Source organism: Capsaspora owczarzaki, assembly GCF_000151315.2.
Source record: "Capsaspora owczarzaki ATCC 30864 unplaced genomic scaffold supercont2.17, whole genome shotgun sequence".
NCBI classification, from domain to species: Eukaryota; class Filasterea; order Ministeriida; family Capsasporidae; genus Capsaspora; species Capsaspora owczarzaki.
In genome coordinates, this window is record NW_011887308.1 from 491,817 (window position 1) to 504,674 (window position 12,858).

Sequence of the window (12,858 nt, forward strand, 5' to 3'; positions counted from 1 at the left end):
CGGGAGGAGTCAAAGGGAACAGTGAGCGGATTTGGAGGGGGGTGGGGTGGGAAACTTGAAACATTGACCACGAAACGAGATTATTGTTGATTTCAACAAGCACAAACGGATAGCAGTGTGCACATGAGCAGTTCCAAACACGGTGCAACATCGTTGAAGTGTATTGAGGTGCGGGGAAGAGGGAAAGGCAACGTTATGAAGGCGCATTTTTTCCATATCTCCGAAAACACTTCGATTCACTCCTGCTTGGGAGTACGAGTCACCACAGGCACGCAGCCTTGCACGAATGGAACACCGGTGAGGGGTACTTGCTTTTGGTAATCCCTGTAGGCTTCGCCAAAGTGACGGAGAAGATAGTACTCTTCCGATCTGAAATTTTGTTGGTTGCAAAAATTTCGCCACGCGTCAGCCCGAGCAGAACAGACCCCTCGACTCTTAACAAAGCAGCAACAAGGCAGCAACAAAGGAGCAACTATCGCGCTTACACGATGCGCTCGCTGAAAAACTTCCAAATGAAAACAGCGTAGCCGACGAGGCAGACAGGGTTGACCAGAAGCAGCTGGGTGCCGACGCTGAAGAGATACCAACCCATGTACGAAGGATGGCGAACGATACTAGAGAGTGCACGCAATGACCCAGCAACGTCAGTACCGAGATGTAACGACGGACGGAGCTACCGAGCGAGAGGACACCATCCGAAATGAACAACAACATACCCGTAAAGGCCATGCTTGATGAGGGTATGATCGTCCTTCTTGGTGTCTTGCACGAGATGGTTGAAGCTGACTCCAGCCGTGTACATTGCGTACTTGCGAATGCCGTCGCCAACCACAATCAAGACGAGGCCTGGATCAGAGTGAAATTCATTGCATCCAAGGGATAGTGAATTTGAATGTGAGGGTCTTCGAGGTTTGTGCAATGGTGCAATGTGCTGAGAACTGGCTTCAAAGCTCTGAAACGCACCAAGATAAACCAATCCAGAAACCTGCTTGACGGATGGGAAGAGCCACTGCTCGAGCCAAAACTCGGCCCAGCTGACAGCAGCGGCAATAAGGTACTCGTTGCTGTGATTCAGGAGGAAGGCTGTTTTGACAAGCAATCACCAAATGCATGAGACATTGGTGAGGATTGCTGTCAATCTGAGCCAAAATTTTTCCAAGTCCTCGTCAAAATTGCAAGATCCGAGTCGCGGAACAAAACTCGTCGCCACGGTACACGATGCACAAACATCCTCCATGCTTTGCCGCGCCCATCTTACAATCGAGATTGACGACTTTGCTGTTGAACCTGGCCGTGACGTAGAATTCACCAAAGTGGAAGACGGACATTGCGAGCATGTAGACGCCCCACGTCCAGACCCTGTCAGACACCCCCCCCCCAAAACAAAATGAACGACAGCATGAGACAAAAGCGGAGCGAGCACACGGAAAATGAGACCAAGCGACTAGGCTGACTTGGGGGGGGGGGACGGAGGCTCAAGCCAGACAGCCAAGCATCAATTCCAAGAGTCCCCTCTCTCCCCGCCCCCAACCTCCCCGCCACACTCACTCGCAGTGCACAAGGGTGACCAAGATGCCCGCTCCGCCGACGAGGCCCAGAAAGTACGAGCGAATGGCAGACTCGTGCAGCATTTTGTATTTTGACGAGGAAAGACTGAAAATCTGAGCAACCGAGATCAAGATGCATCGTTGGAAATGAACAATAAAAAAGGAACAAAATCAGATGGACGTACAGTACTTGAAGGTGGAAAAGGTGGGAAGTGTGGCGGAGACTGCAGGGGTTGCTGCAGGGCTGTGCTGAGCGAGACAACGTCAACCCCCAATGCTTGATGCACTCATTCTACTGCTGGTCGTCGACACTGGGGAACGACTTGGTTGGGTCGATCAGCCGTGTGAACTGATATTTCAAACCTTCTCAGAATGGCAGATTCTCAGTCACCTTTTTTTTTTTTTTGGTCCTTCCTCAAGTCGCAATCTCTGAGCTGGGGGGTTTGTGAATGGCGTTTCAAGGACAACCGCTGCCATTGCATCCTGCACAGCCATTGATGCAGCATCCACCAGGCAATATGATGGGCTGGCAGCCACAGCAGCAGCAGCAGCAGCAGCAGCAGCAGTCAGGCGCAGGACCAGCAGTGCTGCAACCCCATCCCATGATGATGATGATGATGATGCCCATGCAGCCAATGCCACCGATGCAGTCAATGCAGCCAATGCCACCCATGCAGCCCATGGGGATAGGGATGGGGATGGGGATGGGGATGGGCATGATGCAGCAGCCTGCTCCAGCCTGGTCCAGCATGATGTCGCCTGGCCCACCACCACCGCCATCGTCGTCATCATCACAAGGACAGCATCAACAGCATCAGCCAATTCCATTGCACCAGACGCCGGTCCAACAGCAGCAACAGCAGCTGCAGCAGTTGACGTCACAAACCCCCTCCGAAGCCGTTTCGCTGGAGAACGCATTGGACGACCTGTGCAGGTCAGGCAGTCCAAAGCAAAAAAAAGTGCTGGAATCTCAATGAATGGCTCAAGTGGAGTCGGTGCATCGAGTACTGTTTGCCAATAGGGAACGGAGGTTGAACGTACTTATTCTGCGCGACTTGGTTTGTTTTCTGTCTGAAACAGTCGATTCCTCACGACAATTCCAGAAGACGAGCTCTCGTCATTCGAGCGTATTCTCTTTGCCATTGAGCAGGCCCATTGGTTTTACCTCGACTTTTACCGTCTGCAAAACCCCGCCCTGCCAAAGTTCTCCCTGAAGGCGTTTGCCACAAAAAATATCGGCGCAGATTGTTCACTCTGCTTGTTGCTTGTTGGAGAGTTGCGCTGCTGGTTGGACTCGATGATGATGATGATGTTGATGCATGCACTGGGCTCCTATCACAGAAGCCTCGAGCCTTTTGGAGTTCTTGACCATTGTGTCGTTGCGTTGTTTCTGTTCTCTGCCGATTCCCCCGCGTTTTTCGCTTCCTTGATGCTGCATCTCTTGCCATTGTGATCCTTTCGTTTTGTGTGGCTTTTCGATTTGGTTGTTGTGAGCACTCTTTCATCACATTCCAGAGTTCCGACAGTATGCGCAAAACGCCGACGAGATTTTTGCCAATTTCATCCAGTACAAGGTCCGAGTCCCCGTCTATGGCGCTATTCTTTTAAATCCCTCAATGGACTTGGTATGTGACGCGTTTTCGCATGATTGTTGACGACTTCTTTTGGTCTTGTGAAACGCGCGCTGATGTGGTGGTTCCCTGACTCTGTTCCAACCCCAAGTGCGTAATGGTCAAAGGATTTGGAAAGAACGCCGGATGGGCCTTCCCTCGAGGGAAGGTGAACAAGGATGAGGACGCGTTTGATTGCGCCGCTCGTGAGGTTATGGAAGAGACCGGATTTGATATCACGACTCTTGCAAACCCCAGCAGCCCGTATATCGAGTTGACAGTCCAAGAGCAGCTGAGTCGCCTCTATTTGGTTCAGAATGTTCCAGAAGATTCCGTCTTTGAAACGAAAACCCGCAACGAAATTAGCGTAAGCAGCGGCGGCTGCTGCTATGCCCGAGGCTGTTGCATTGGAGGCTGACAGCCACAACCTCTGTCCCCTCGTTCCTTTTTCTTTTTTTGTTTGTTCTGCATCTGCATTCAGTCCATCGAATGGCACCCAGTCCAATCACTCCCAACCTTCCAGGACTACCGCAAAGGCGACAAGCGCGCCAAGGCTTTCTGGCTTGTTCTACCGCAAATTCAGTGAGTAGCATCGTGTGATTGTTTGACCGCACTTGAATCGACTCACGTACGAATCAACCAATGCTTTCTTCCAGACCCCTGAAGGACTGGGTCAAGAAGACGAAGAGTGGAAAGAATGCCCCTCCCAAATCCATCCTGCCTCGACCTGCTACCGAGCCGCAACTCGGCTCTTATCACGTCCAACCATGTATGGGTGCCTTTTGTTTTGGTTGGTCTTTGCAACGTTGCCAGATTTGCTGCCCACTGAAAACTCAATGTGTGGGACAACATTGCGTCCTTCCTTTCTGTTGACGAAACTTTTCAGCTCCTCCTCCACCCCAGCGCGTTGCCAGCGACTTGGACCATTCGCAGAATTTAAAAGCAATCCTGGGGGTTGGCTCGCGTAGTAGCGCGTCCGCAACGCCCATCCAAGCCCCTTCGCCGATGCCTCCTCCAACCACGTTGTCTCCGGACGAACTCGCAGCCCAGCAGCTGCAAGTCTCAAAGGCGCTTCTTGCAATGATCAAGCGGACTGCACCGCATGACCAACCTCAGCAGCCAGTGGCTGATGCCGGCAAACTGTCAAACCAGCCAACCATTGCTCCAGCACCTGTTCCACGAACGCTTGCTGAGCGGTATCCAACGACAAAGGGAAACCTGCTTTCGGCCTTGCTCAAGCCCAACCAATCACCCACCGAGCTTGAAAAGGACGCGTTTGGAATCCTGCACTTTCATTCCAATGCGTGGACAAACTTTGGCCTGAACGTTGATGCGCTTGTTGCCGAGCTCGCGCCTGCCGACGGGCAGCACTGAGTAGCGGCTTTGAATTTCTTCGTTTCCCAAAAGAGCGTAGCAGCTTTTGCTGTATTATTGTACATGTACTTCACAACCGCAATATCAACGTTGCCTCAACGTCCATGTGCAATGTAGACAAGCCATATCAAGCTTACTTTCGTTTTTCCAATACGTTGCACTCTCGCTATGCTGCTCGACGTCGTTCCGTCGTTTTGTTGTTCTTTTTTTGGAAAAAAACCAGTCAATTCACCAAATACAACTTAGGATTGTTTGAAACAATCTGTTTCAGTCTTTCTTTTTCGTTGCTGTTGTCCTCGGAAAGTTGCTGCGGCCTCTTCTCAGCAAACCAGCAAAGTCATTGTTGCCGTCCTCGATGGCCACGCTCAGCTCCTTGCCCGAGTATGCGATTGCGTGCTCAAAATCGCGCGAGATTGTGGAGCATCGTCCGGACTACGTTGCTCAAATCCGAAACGAAGTCCCAAAGTACATCTACAGACGTCACCCTGGACTACTGGAGCGCCTGTCTGCCTTGCTGGACGCAACCGTCATCTTTGCACAAGATCACGCCGGGACAGGCGTCTGCGTCAGCAAGGATGGCTTAATCTTGACTTGCGCGCATTGCCTCGACGACGAAACGATCGGAGCTCGTCGAATCGTCCTCTTCCCTGATGGGCGCAAGTGTGTCGTCGAATGTGTCGCCAAGGATGACGTGCGCGACTGTGCGTTGATGCGAGTTGTGCAGGTGGATCGGAAAGTCGTTCGCGCGTCGGACAACATTTCGTTTCCATTTGCCTCGCTTGCTAGCCAGGGCGCTCTCCCGTGCTCGCTTGCATTCTGCATTGGGCAGCCTGCTTCTGACGACGAAGCGTCAAACTATCCATTGTTTTTCACCTCGCGTGGTGTGATTCTTGGATACCAGTCGAGCGGCGAAGATTTGCACCGGAACGACGAGATTGGTCAACTTATTCACTCGTGCTGGACATATTGGGGTCACAGCGGTGCCCCGATTGTGAACGAGGACGGACTAATTGTTGGGATGCATTCGAGTTGGGATGATAAAACAAACCGTCATGGCATTCCGCTTGAAGCGATTCGAGCGTTCATGAAGAGCGTTTGACTTTCGTGCATGTGAGAGTTTGCGAGTTTTTGTCCACACTCGCCCGCCCAGGTAATCAATCGCATTCGGGGATTCAGTAGTCAGCCACGTTTGTCTGCTCACTAGAATCACCGACTTCGGGACGGCAGAAGGGGGAAAGATGGAATGGATGTTGGAAACGTGGTACTGTCGATCTTTTTTGTTTTTTCCTTTTTTTGCTTACCGATCTGCCTTGCGATCTATTGTTAAATAAATACATTATAGACACGATATGAGGTCTTGGATGCTAGAAATCCATTGATGGCGAAATCGCAAGAGCGCGAAACACAGCGACTGCCAGACTTGACACAACTTGGTTCCATTTCGTGCCCGGTTTTCATTTTTCACGACACTTGCAACGAGCAAGAGGCTACTACTGGTTCGTCTACGTAGACCATGTATACCTTGCGATATTCTTCGCATCGTGTACGATAGCATGCTTCAGTTGTGGATGTCCAGCATTGCTTTTCATAGATCTAGGGTTTTCCACTGAACCAGTCCTGAATTGTCAAAGCTTTTCGGATGCTGTCGTTTCAAATTCTTACTCCAAAACAGCGCGAGTTGTACGACAGAGTCAAGAATGCGAATGAATGGCTCAAGTAAGCAAAAGCAAAAATAAAAAAAAGTTATTGGGACAGTGTGATGACGGTGCGATTGTTGACGAGATCACGGTCAGTTTGAGTTGGTCTCAGATGGACGACGCTGCAGCGCAGGTTGTTGCTGAAGCACTGAAATCGAACACGACGCTGACGCAGCTCAAGTAAAGTGCATCTTGTTGTTGCTGGTGCATGTGAGCGGGTGATTGCGGCAGTGGGCGCTCAGAATGGCTCACAACAGGTGTGTGTGTGTGTGTGTATGGGCAGCTTGGGGCGGAATCAGATTGGCGACACGGGAGCCCAAGCGATTGCTGAGGCACTCAAAGTGAACAAGGCGGTGACTGTCCTAGGGTATGGCAACTTACATGTACTGATGCATGTGGGGCAGCAGATGGCATTCACAGCGCTCACGGATATGGACAGGCTGAATGAGAATCGGGTCGGGGATGCCGGTGCGCAGGCGGTTGCTGAGGCACTCAAGGTGAACTCAACAGCGACTCAGCTCATGTAAGGCGTCTCACGTTCACGATGTATGGAAGGGGAGTGGTTTCAACAGAGGACATTCAGAGCGCTGACTGATGGAGAGGGGGTGGGGGCAGCCTCCATGACAATCAGATTGGCGACGATGGCGCACTGGCCATTGCTGAGGCACTCAAAGTCAACTCCAGGCTGATTTGGCTCGAGTAAGTCATCTCTCTGTGACTGACGCACGTTGAGTGGAGGATTGAAGCAGAGGGAATTCAGAGTTACTCACTGATGGAGGGATGGACAGTCTGGAGCGGAATCAGATTGGCGATGCTGGAGCGCAGGCGATTGCTGAAGCACTCAAAGTGAACAAGACAATCGCTGAGGTCGAGTAAGTTGCTGTGCACTTTGCCTTGTCTCGACACCGAGCCAGGTTCAGCCAGACCTTGCCTTTTTTCGTTTTTTTTTTTTTTTCCGTTTTGTTTTGTTTTTTTGGACGTCATGCTCACCTATTGAGCGACAGGTTAAGATACAATTGCATTGGCAACGCTGGTGCTAACGCTCTTGATGAGGCATGCACAATCTATGACACGTGTGAAGTCGAGTAAGTTGTGCTTGCCAAGGCATCGGAATGCTCAGGCAACCAATTGGCCGACTGCTCATTTAATTTGATTGTTCGTTGTTACACAGCTTCTCCAACCAGGTCAGCCCGCTTGCATTCTCATTGTTTCCACGGTCAGCAACGGCTGAAGAGCTTCAAACTGTGTTTCACTTGCTGATTAGCGGACTAGAGCAGCAGCATCAATCCTCGTCGCTATCAGCGCTACCAGTACTACCAGCACTACCAGAAGAGCTTGCTGAGCGAATTATGGACGAAGCGTTTTACTGGCAAGGCGTGCAGCACATCAAACGCTTGCAGTTTGCGAGCAGTCACCCCGCCGATACGCTCAAAGTCACAGTGCCTCGGAGCATCGATGGCACTTCGATCCGTGTGAAAGCGATTCAAGTACTTCGTGACAGAAAGGAACTTAGCGACGTCACAAATAACAGCGTTTTTGATTTGATCGTTCGCGATGGGCAAGGAGCGGTTCAATACGAATGCGCTGCGAAACCGACACTCGTCGATTCGACGCTCCAATCCGTGACGATCTGGCCAGCGGATCATCCCATCATTCGACAAATACGGGAGGGCTGGGAAGTTCAAGTTCGGCCCAGCAAGTTTGCGCGAGATGTGCGGTTTGAGTCGCTGTATGTCGGATATGTCTGACGGCAAATCATTGGAAATCCCTCTTGTTTCGAATCAGATCCTGCTCCACCCGAATATAGAGAATAGGTACAAGAAATTTATCGAGAGAAAAAGAGAGAGGGACTGAGTCAAAGTTGTCTGTTTCACACAAAAGTGCATCTCCATTGTTCCCGTCATTTTTTTGCTCACCGACTATGAACTTGAATGCAATGCACGAATCTGGAAAGTGTCGAAGCGAAAAGTGCATTTAATCGCTTCTTTGCCCTCAAATTTGAGGGTTGCAGTCCTTGTTTGTTGATCACAAAGATGGTTCATGAACTTCCAGCGTTTGAGAGAATGACTCTGAGAGAGCGCGAGTTGCATGACCAAGTCATGAATGAGACTGGACCGCTGTCGTAAGTAAAGGCCGAACTCATTGGAACAGTGTGACAGCGCATGTGTTTAACGAACTGGACGAACCGGAGTCAGGATGAGTGACATCCAAGCTGACGACGCAGACGCGCAGACGATTGCTGAGGCGCTCAAAGTGAACACGACGGTGACCTGGCTCTCGTAAGGCGTCTCGCTTGGACTGATGCATGTGAGAGGGTGCTTGCGACCGAGAGCATTTTTCAGAGTGGCTCACGGATGGACCCGCGGGGGGGGGGATATGGACAGTCTGCGCTCGAATCGGGTTGGGGCTGCTGGTGCGCAGGCGCTTGCTGAGGCACTCAAGGTGAACACGACAGTAACTCAGCTCTAGTAAGACGTCTCAACTGTACTGACAATGTTGAACAGAGGACTGACTGATGGAAGGGATGGGTCAGTTTGGGCGACAATCGGATTGGCGATGATGGAGCAGGAGCGATCGCTGCGGCGCTCACAGTGAACATGACCGTAACTCGGCTCGAGTAAGTCATCTCGCTTTGACTGGTGCATGAGAGCTGGCGATCCAGCAGAGGACGGTACGAATGGCTCACTGATTGGAGGGCATGAACAGTATGAGTATCAACGAGATTGGCGACGCTGGCGTTCAAGCGATCGCTGAAGCGCTCAGAGTGAACACGACGGTGATTGTGCTGCGGTAATGCATCTCACGCGGAGTGATGCTAGCAGAGAGCAGAGAGCATTCAGAGCTCTCACTGGTGGAGTGGATGTGGATGGGGACAGGTTGTACGCAAATCAGATTCACGATGTTGGGGCGCAGGCGCTGGCTGAGGCACTCAGCGTGAACAAGACAGTGACTCAGCTCTAGTAAGTCATCCATCTCTTTGACGGATGCTTGTGAGTGTGTGATTCAGCGGAGGATGTTCAGAACGCCCACTGATGGACGAGACGGACAGTCTGCAACTAAATCAGATTGGCGACGTTGGAGCTCAAGCGATTGCGGAGGCACTCAAGGTGAACACGGCATTGACTGTGCCAAAGTACGTTTCTGCTCATCGTTTGCTGATGCATGTGGGTGATTTCAGCAGAGGGAAGTCAGAGTTCTCACGGATGGAGAGGGGATGCACAGTCTGGGTGGAAATCGGATTGGCGATGCTGGTGCGCAGGCGATTGCTGAGGCACTCAAAGTGAACGTAACGGTGACTGAGCTCTCGTAAGGCACCTCACGCTGACTGATGCATGTGAGTAGATGATTCAGAAGAGTGCTCATTGATGGATGGGATGGACAGTCTGCACACCAATCAGATTGGCGATGCTGGAGCCCAAGCGATTGCTGAAGCACTCAAAGTGAGCCCGACGCTGACTAAGCTCAAGTAAAGCGTCTCACTTCATTGGTGCATGTGAGTGGGTGATTTCAGTAGAGGGACAACAAGAGTGGCTCACTGATGGAGAGGATGAGCAGTCTGAATGAGAATCAGATTGGCGACGCCGGCGCTCAGGCGATTGCTCAAGCACTCAAATTGAACCAGACGCTGACTACGCTCTAGTAACTCGCCTCATTTATTTTGACTGAAGCATATGAGTGGGGTGCTTTCAGCAGAGGGGCGTTAAGAATGGCTCACCGATGGACAGTTTGGTTCGGAATCGGATTGGCAATGTTGGTGTGCAGCCGATAGCCGAGGCGCTCCAAACGAACACGGTGCTGACTCATCTCGAGTAAGTCATCGAACTTTGACTGCTGCATGTGAGTGGGTGACTTCAGCTGAGGACATGACGAGTGCTCACGGACTGGAGAGGGAACGGACAGTCTGGGTGAGAATCAGTTTGCCGATGCTGGAGCGCAGGCGATTGCTGAGGTTCTCAAAGTGAACAAGAGGCTGGCTTGGCTCAAGTAAGGCCTCTCGCACTGACTGCTGTATGTGAGTGGGTGCTCCTGCAGCGTTCCGCAAAGGTGTGCTCACTGATGGAGGCGACGGACAGCTTGCCTGACAATCAGATTGGCGATGTTGGAGCGGAGGCGATTGCTGAGGCACTCAAAGTCAACACGACGCTGACGTATCTCAAGTAAGATGCTATCATTGCACTTTACTCATCTTCGACGTTCCCTTTGAGCCACGTTCGCCCCCCCCCCCATATTTTGTCACCTTGCCATCCATTCTGACTATATTCCTATTGCGCAACGACAGTCTACGATCAAATTGCATTGGCAATACTTTTGCTCGAGCGATTGACGAGGCACACCATGTCAACGGCCAGAGTACGGTTGAGTAAGTTGGTTGGTGCCAAAGTGGTCGATTACTGCTTCATGCAATGTACATCCAGTGGCACTGCTGACGGCTCGTTTCGGTTGCTTGTGCGTTCGTGGCACAGCATCGACAACCAGATCAACCCGCGAGTGTTTTCCTTCCACCCACGGTTTGCAACGCCGGAAGAGCTTCGGACTGTGTTTCACTTACTCATCGGTGGATTGGAACTGAAGAATCAATCCGCATCTCTGCCAGCACTGCCAGGCGAGCTTGCTGAGCGCATTATGGCTGAGGCCTATTGCTGGCAAGGCGTGCAACGCACCAAACGAGAAGATTTTGATGACGATACCTCCCTCCCTCTCAAAGTCACACTGCCTCAAGGCATCGATGGAAGTTCGATCCGTGTGAAAGCCATCCAAGTGCTCCGTGACATGGAGCATCTCGTTGATCACGTCGTTGATTTGATTGTCCGAGACGAGCTAGGCGCTGTGCGATACGAGTGCTCAGTGAAACCAACAGTCGTCGATACGACCCTTGAGCTTGCAACGATCATGCCTGCGGCTCATCCCATCATCCGACAAATGCGCGAAGGTTGGGAAGTTCAAGTTCGTCCCAGTGTGACTTACTGGCACGTGCGATTCGAGTCTCTTTATGTCGGATATGTCTAACGACAACAAAGCCGTGACAGACCGGTGGGGTCAAGCCACGCTCCGAAGAAATCTTTACGCTCATGCTACTGCAATCTGACGATTCATGTAATACCGACAAACAAAGACAAGGGACATTCTAACAAAGCACTCAAACCACCAACACAAACACCGATAACAACACGTTTCGTTCAAAGCATTACTTTACCCCCTTGATTTTCAAAACAAACACAGAGCCAAGAATTAGATAGACGGCAACTGAAAGAAAGAGAATCATATAGTTGAAGGCGCATTCTTGGCCGCAGCCGAGATCGCGGAACTGGTCAATAATAAAGCCACCGATGGGCGTGGCCAGAACCTGCGGCAGAATCATGGCGTTGTGCCAGACAGCCATGTCCTTGGCATTGTCCTTCTCGGCGGGGAGAATGTCCATGACCATGGCAAAGTCCACTGAGAGATACGTGCCGTAGCCAATGCCAAAAAAGAGCGAAAGCGGAATGAGCGGCTCAAACACTCGCACAAATGCCAGGCCGACAGCGCACACGGTCATGAGTAGTCCCGAAATGATGACGAGCGCCTTGCGACGGTGGCCGAGGCGGTCGCTAATGACACCGCCGAGCACAGCTGCCGGGGCGGCTGAGATGAGCATCGGCATAAAAAACAGGGAGACGGCGCGGGAGGCGGTCATTCCTTCCGGCAACGAGACGGAATCTTCCAGCCAGAAGGCGAAAAAATAGGTGACGGTGCCGTACGCTTGCTGGACGAGGAAGCGCGTCAAAAACACCCACGTAAAGTCCGAGTTCTTGAACGGGTCCGTGTAGCCCTTCCAGATGGAGCGCAGAGAGAAGGGCGCGTGAGGAGCAGCCACGGGCCTCGGCTCGTGAATGGTCAAGAGGGTCACCATCTCGCTTGCCACGAAAATGACGCAAATGATGGCGTAGACGGCGACAGTCCCGAGTTGATCGTAAAAGACGCCGATGGCGGCGCCAACAAGATAGCCGACTGCCGTAAACCCGCCCATGGCGCCGGACGAAAAGCCTCGACGCGTCAGATGGGTCATGTCAGCCAACAGGCCGTTGTAAGGCACAGCCATGATGACATAGAAGCCTGTCGCAAGGATGTAGAGCACAATATACACGCCAAGGTTGCCATCCTGGCACGGCGGAGTGTACTCTGTATAGTTGGCCGCGGGCGAGGCGGTGGGCGACGGCGTCAGAGCAGCCGTCGAAGTAATCGTGCCAGAAGAAGAAGAAGAAGAAGATGATGATGATGATGATGATGATGATGATGAAGAAAAACTGGCAAACGATGATGGTTCAGTCGCGTTGTGATAAACTCTTTGGGTGCCGCAATTCTCTTCGTTGGGGATGAGCGTGACCTCGGCAGAGAGTGCCATGAAGAAAATGACCATAAAAATGGTTCCGAAAATCATAAAGGGCCGTCGTCGACCCAAACGAAAAGTGACGCGATCGCTCACCATGCCGATGAAGGGGGACATGAACACGGTGATTAAAGCACCCGCAGCAATCGTGCCACCAAGCGCAACACCCTTGTCGTCGTCGCCCGCGATCGTCTTGACCTGTAGCGGCGTGACAGTGACCGACAGCAAAAACCAAGCTGTCGCAATGCCAAACCAGGAAAAGT

General features: G+C 51.8%; 6 protein-coding genes across 6 annotated transcripts; 4 read left to right on the forward strand and 2 right to left on the reverse strand.

Moving 5' to 3' along the window:
* Window positions 1-48: 48 nt before the first annotated feature.
* On the reverse strand, window positions 49-1,645 carry CAOG_08111 (protein-S-isoprenylcysteine O-methyltransferase). Its single transcript, XM_004342663.2, has 6 exons — window positions 1,549-1,645; window positions 1,259-1,359; window positions 964-1,083; window positions 717-846; window positions 486-614; window positions 49-369 (listed from the first exon to the last, which is right to left on the reverse strand). The coding sequence occupies exons 1-6, from the start codon at window positions 1,629-1,631 to the stop codon at window positions 237-239; spliced, it is 696 nt and encodes a 231-aa protein (XP_004342712.1). The 5' UTR covers window positions 1,632-1,645; the 3' UTR covers window positions 49-236.
* Window positions 1,646-1,996: 351 nt separating this feature from the next.
* Window positions 1,997-4,531, forward strand: CAOG_08112 (hypothetical protein; the record flags this gene model as incomplete). The annotated part of the gene is made up of 7 exons (XM_004342664.1): window positions 1,997-2,481; window positions 2,628-2,794; window positions 3,042-3,172; window positions 3,270-3,524; window positions 3,639-3,739; window positions 3,814-3,926; window positions 4,044-4,531. The coding sequence occupies 7 exons, from the start codon at window positions 1,997-1,999 to the stop codon at window positions 4,529-4,531; spliced, it is 1,740 nt and encodes a 579-aa protein (XP_004342713.1).
* A 289-nt stretch (window positions 4,532-4,820) lies between these two features.
* CAOG_08113 (hypothetical protein) lies at window positions 4,821-5,879 on the forward strand. The gene has a single exon (XM_004342665.2). The coding sequence runs from the start codon at window positions 4,887-4,889 to the stop codon at window positions 5,628-5,630; it is 744 nt and encodes a 247-aa protein (XP_004342714.1). The 5' UTR covers window positions 4,821-4,886; the 3' UTR covers window positions 5,631-5,879.
* Window positions 5,880-6,155: 276 nt separating this feature from the next.
* On the forward strand, window positions 6,156-8,049 carry CAOG_08114 (hypothetical protein). Its single transcript, XM_004342666.2, has 8 exons — window positions 6,156-6,247; window positions 6,325-6,408; window positions 6,512-6,595; window positions 6,668-6,751; window positions 6,844-6,927; window positions 7,017-7,100; window positions 7,233-7,313; window positions 7,400-8,049. The coding sequence occupies exons 1-8, from the start codon at window positions 6,171-6,173 to the stop codon at window positions 7,974-7,976; spliced, it is 1,155 nt and encodes a 384-aa protein (XP_004342715.2). The 5' UTR covers window positions 6,156-6,170; the 3' UTR covers window positions 7,977-8,049.
* A 147-nt stretch (window positions 8,050-8,196) lies between these two features.
* CAOG_08115 (hypothetical protein) lies at window positions 8,197-11,375 on the forward strand. The gene is made up of 15 exons (XM_004342667.2): window positions 8,197-8,350; window positions 8,424-8,507; window positions 8,613-8,696; window positions 8,762-8,845; window positions 8,935-9,018; window positions 9,105-9,188; window positions 9,278-9,361; window positions 9,451-9,534; window positions 9,611-9,694; window positions 9,784-9,867; window positions 9,954-10,037; window positions 10,129-10,212; window positions 10,302-10,385; window positions 10,508-10,588; window positions 10,692-11,375. The coding sequence occupies exons 1-15, from the start codon at window positions 8,262-8,264 to the stop codon at window positions 11,233-11,235; spliced, it is 1,722 nt and encodes a 573-aa protein (XP_004342716.2). The 5' UTR covers window positions 8,197-8,261; the 3' UTR covers window positions 11,236-11,375.
* Window positions 11,305-12,858, reverse strand: CAOG_08116 (hypothetical protein). The gene has a single exon (XM_004342668.2). It carries the CDS (start codon window positions 12,710-12,712, stop codon window positions 11,414-11,416), a length of 1,299 nt encoding a protein of 432 aa, XP_004342717.2. The 5' UTR covers window positions 12,713-12,858; the 3' UTR covers window positions 11,305-11,413.

Coding starts and splice junctions, on each gene's coding strand:
- CAOG_08111 (XM_004342663.2), bottom strand. CDS start 1,631: ATGCTGCACGAGTCTGCCATTCGCTCGTACTTTCTGGGCCTCGTCGGC. Junction 615..716: donor ATCAAGCATGGCCTTTACGG/GTATGTTGTTGT, acceptor TGCACTCTCTAG/TATCGTTCGCCATCCTTCGT. Junction 370..485: donor TTTTTCAGCGAGCGCATCGT/GTAAGCGCGATA, acceptor ACAAAATTTCAG/ATCGGAAGAGTACTATCTTC.
- CAOG_08113 (XM_004342665.2), top strand. CDS start 4,887: ATGGCCACGCTCAGCTCCTTGCCCGAGTATGCGATTGCGTGCTCAAAA.
- CAOG_08114 (XM_004342666.2), top strand. CDS start 6,171: ATGCTGTCGTTTCAAATTCTTACTCCAAAACAGCGCGAGTTGTACGAC. Junction 6,409..6,511: donor ACGACGCTGACGCAGCTCAA/GTAAAGTGCATC, acceptor GTGTATGGGCAG/CTTGGGGCGGAATCAGATTG. Junction 7,101..7,232: donor AAGACAATCGCTGAGGTCGA/GTAAGTTGCTGT, acceptor ATTGAGCGACAG/GTTAAGATACAATTGCATTG.
- CAOG_08115 (XM_004342667.2), top strand. CDS start 8,262: ATGGTTCATGAACTTCCAGCGTTTGAGAGAATGACTCTGAGAGAGCGC. Junction 9,695..9,783: donor CCGACGCTGACTAAGCTCAA/GTAAAGCGTCTC, acceptor GAGGATGAGCAG/TCTGAATGAGAATCAGATTG. Junction 10,386..10,507: donor ACGACGCTGACGTATCTCAA/GTAAGATGCTAT, acceptor GCGCAACGACAG/TCTACGATCAAATTGCATTG.
- CAOG_08116 (XM_004342668.2), bottom strand. CDS start 12,712: ATGTCCCCCTTCATCGGCATGGTGAGCGATCGCGTCACTTTTCGTTTG.